Source organism: Castanea sativa, chromosome 5, assembly GCF_040712315.1.
Source record: "Castanea sativa cultivar Marrone di Chiusa Pesio chromosome 5, ASM4071231v1".
NCBI lineage: Eukaryota > Viridiplantae > Streptophyta > Magnoliopsida > Fagales > Fagaceae > Castanea > Castanea sativa.
The window spans coordinates 27745868-27750298 of record NC_134017.1 but is presented as its reverse complement, the minus strand read 5'-3'; the positions used below and the strand labels follow the sequence as shown (position 1 = coordinate 27750298).

General features: G+C 33.5%; 1 protein-coding gene across 1 annotated transcript; it reads right to left on the bottom strand.

The window, feature by feature from the left end:
• Positions 1 to 1528: 1528 nt before the first annotated feature.
• Positions 1529 to 2033, bottom strand: LOC142635016 (uncharacterized). The gene is made up of 2 exons (XM_075809235.1): positions 1848 to 2033; positions 1529 to 1798 (listed from the first exon to the last, which is right to left on the bottom strand). The coding sequence occupies exons 1-2, from the start codon at positions 2031 to 2033 to the stop codon at positions 1529 to 1531; spliced, it is 456 nt and encodes a 151-aa protein (XP_075665350.1).
• Between the last annotated feature and the right edge of the window lie 2398 nt (positions 2034 to 4431).

Below are 4431 nucleotides of genomic sequence, written 5' to 3'. Positions count from 1 at the left end.
TAAGGTAGGTTTAATTCCAGTTAACCAAAGAAAAAAAGGATACAATGATGGGTGTGCAATGTAAATAAATGTTTTATTGTTGGTAGGTAAAGTTTCTTTTTATTTTGTAAATGCTAAGGAGTATCAATGCAATTCCATTAGCTCAGGTACAACATGATGATCTTCTAAAAATGCATATTACTTGGGATGTGATAAATTTTAGAACTTGGGGTGTCAAATTACTTTTTTGATAATTTGATAGTTACAACAATAAATTGGAGATATGAACATTGGATGTCATGTAAACACCAAGATGTGCTAATTAGTTGAGTTGCAAGGCTCTTGGCAGGCATCAAATTAATTACTTGTGGTGTGATATTTCTTGCAATTTTGAAGAAATTACACATCCAAGAAATAGTTTCCAATGAGCTTAAATGACATTTGCTTCTTCCACCATAATGTGAGGATTTTGGATCCTCAAAAAAAAAAAAAATTAAAAAAAAAAAATAATTTGAGGGTTTTGAACACGGTACAAGTGGGGTGCGTGCGTAACTTCCCTATATGTATTTTGGTTCCCTTTCGTGTCTTTTGACAAAAGTTTAATACTTAAATGATCTAATTTAGTACTTCTTGAGGCAATTTATTTTGTGAGATTGTGTTTTGAGATAAATCTTGAAGAGTAAAGCTATAATTTTGGATGGTATTTGATTGCAATACCTTCATCACCAAGAGAAAATTTGGGAACTTTAAAAACATTTTTTAGACAAAAATAAATTTTACGCTGAAATATATGCCAATCGTTCACTTTTGTTTGTTTTGTGATAAGTCAAAAAAACACAATATCACAAAATAGGCCAAAATTGCTGCTTAGAAAGCATGTCTAATCTAGTTCCCTGAACCTAAGTCAGCCTCAAATCCTAGTACTGCCACTCTTTCTTTTTCAATACTCTCTTTTTTGTTTTTTTGGCCCTCAAGCTGTTAATTGTCCAATAAAAGACACAAGATAAAGATGAGAACCAATTCTTATCAAATCTCATCTCAAGATCAGGATAAGAACCAAGTCTAAATCCGTAATATTGCTAAGTTTTTTTTTTTTTTAATCTCCTTTTTGACTTCTTGTATTCATTGATGCAGTGAACCTTTCTAATCTATGATGGTAATGGAATGTGTCTAATAAAAGTAGGATGTGAATTATGAGAATGAAGGGTGGAAACGTGTTGTGAGTCGAGAAATAAATTGATAGTGTAGTCAATTCAAGATGATCAATATCCTGATCTTGAGAAAGAAAATAGATATTTTTGGTTAATTTTCTACTTAATTCTCATTAATGGATTTAACGTACATAAATAGATAAGGATGAGACAACCTCATCAACAAATTCTAAAACATTGGAAATAATCCTATCCTAAAACATAGGAATTAAATTGAATACAAATAAGTAACAATACTAATTTATATAGGAAGATTTATTTTACCACCTGGGTCATAACAAAATGCAGCAATATGTTTTTTTTTTTTAATTTTTTTTATGTGAAATACTGATAGAACTTTATTGAATATTAGAAGCAAGAGTTACATCTTGTAGAAGAGCCTGATCAATAAAGCTAGGACTCTCCTCTACCCAAACAGCAAAGTCACTAATACCAATAGCATATTTGGCTAATAGGTGAGCAGGCCAATTGCCTGACCTCTTTACATCAGAGACATCCACCCAACAGAAATCCTTGAAGGCAGACAGGGAACTTGACATAATGACAGCAACAGCAGAGGGGGAAGAAGAAGTTTCATTAAGAGCATTAACCAATATCAGGGTCCCCCTCTAGGATGGAGTCATGAATACGCATATCTCTAGCAAACTGGATGCCTACCTCAAAAGCTTTGGCTTTGGCTTCCACTGCTCCCATTGGTGTTCTTATTTGCTTGCAGCATGCTCCCATAACTCTCCCTTCATCATCCCTTACCACCACCCCCACTGATTTTTGTGCACCAAACACCGCGCTATCCACATTAATTTTATAGCACATAGGAGGAGGGGGAGACCATAGTGCAGACATGTTTGTGGCAGGTACCACCGGACTGTCCATACATTTCTGGTACTATAGGAGGTAATCCATTGCTCCATAGACTAAGGCATTGCCATCCTTCAGCTTCCTCCATGTCGCACCTCATTTCTGTTTTTCCACAGAGCCCAAGCCACCATAACAGCCTTCTCCACACCCCCTAGGATCCCATTTCTTCTCCATGATCCCGAACCACAGCTGATCCAAAAACGATGGGAAGAAAGCCCTATGGTTGGGAGGGAAAAGCTTGGTTAGAGCCCAAACCTCTTGAGTCCGAGTGCACTCCCAGAAGAAGTGACCCGAGGTTTCCTCCATTGTCTGACAATTAAACATCACAACTCCCATCTGTCAGCACTCTCCTTCTCTTCAGATTCGCCTTTGTTTTAGAATTTGGTTTGAGGGAGTCACCCTCCAAGTATTATTTCAGATGACCCTTTACTGAGAATCAGTTGCAAGTATACATGCATATAAGCATTGGGTTCCTTTGCATTGAAGCTCCTTTGCATCAATGAGCTCGATCCCCTGCATCAGTGTTTGGGTGCACTCATGTTTACTTATTAACCAACAACTAACCACTTGCTTAACCAGCTTAGCTCAACAGTGATCATCGAATGAGCTATAACCACTAATCATTAGCCCATCAAGTAGATCATTATTAGACAATTAAGCAATAACTGAGCTTCACTGCAATACCTCCCCCTATATAGCACCTTGCCCACAAGGTGAGGATATTGTTTGTGATGATAGGCATGCAACAGTTCCCAAATAGCCTTCTCAGCAGGAGCATTTTTCTTAGGTTTCAAAAAAGAAACATGGAAGACATGGTGAAGTCTTGATTGAGAACGAAGGTTCAGCTTGTAGGCAAAATAATAATTGACTAAATTTAAAAGGTGTAATTTGTATTTTCTTTCATTTTTATTTTTTAAAAAGAACTTTTAATAGTTTTTTAGTATTAATTTTTTTTTTTTTAGAGTTAGCATAAGTTATGGATGGAAGGACTAACAATGACAGAAAATGTGGACCAAAATGACAATTGACCAAACTTAGAGTGTAAAATGTATCTTTTATATATATATATATATATATATTATAAAATAAATGTTGTTTTTGAGTAATTTACATTCCATTATTAGTTTAAAAATAATTTTCTAACATTCAATTTTGATGAAGTACTTTAGATAATTTATGGGGATTTAGGAATATATTAAAAGGATAAGGATATATGTATAATTTTCTTAGTTGAGTTAATTAAAATAGAAATTGGAAGAAACAATGGGAATTATAGAAGACTCATTTATTTTTAGAATTTGATTTCCTTTAATTTAAAATGAATAGTTTCCTGAAGTTTTATTTCCATAAGTCCCTTTAAATATTTTGATGCAAGTAAAAATTTGACTAGGAACATTATTATTTTTTTCCTAGCTTTAAGGTATTCTAGTAGTTCCTGTTTGTTACGATACTAAATTTTTTTAGAAAATGAGTCATTTTTCTAACGATTTTTTTTATATAAAATTATTTCATTTTCTTTTGTTGGTTGCAACCTTAAATAGTTTGGGAAATAATCTTTTAATTTCTTTTGTTTAGCTTGCCATGAGATAGCGTTATTTATGAAAAAAATTTAGTAAAAAACAATCTCTAAAAAAACAACCAATGTTTTTTATGTTAATCAAAGATAGTTTTTTTTTTGACTCATTTTTTCTAATGCTAACAAACATAAGTTAACAGGAAAACTATCTTCATATAAAATTTTTTATTGAAACAAATAGAGCTTTAGTGAAACTTTTTTTTTTTTTTTCATGCTTCACTAGCCCCTTAAGTGCCTCCACGGATAGGGCCTCTGTGAGTGCGACTGTGAGTGTTGTCTTCCAAAGAGTGGACTGCATGAGAGATTTCATACAAAGATGGACGAGTTAACGGTACGTGGCCGAAATGGTTTTCTTTGACTGATAGGGAGGAAGCAGGGATGCTGATTAAGGATAAACATCATATAATAAACAAAAGTAAATCCAATCCACAACCCGAAAAGTAGTGCCTAAATTAATTAATTTTTTTTTTTTTTAGAATACTAAGTATTTTTAACACACACAGGGAGATGAGAGAAGGTCTTAAAAAAACTTATAGTGGTGTATACACTAAAATGGTCTAACTCTTGGATACACAGCACAGACTTTAAACCTCTATAATTCATACTCATTTTTCATTGTGGGATTAACCCACTGTTTTTTCTTTTGAGAATACTAAATATTTTTAACACACACACACATGGAAAGAGGGGAGAATGTCTTAAAGAAACTTATACTGGTGTATATCCAAAATGGTCTAACTCTTGGATACACAGCACAAACTTTAAACCTCTTTAACTTACATTCATTTTCCAATGTGGGATTAACTC

Bases quoted from the DNA above. Each gene is read 5' to 3' on its own strand.
- LOC142635016 (XM_075809235.1), bottom strand. From the start codon at position 2,033: ATGTCTGCACTATGGTCTCCCCCTCCTCCTATGTGCTATAAAATTAAT. The intron at 1,799-1,847 runs GTAGGCATCCAG...ACTCCATCCTAG, and splicing joins CCAAAGCCAAAGCTTTTGAG to AGGGGGACCCTGATATTGGT.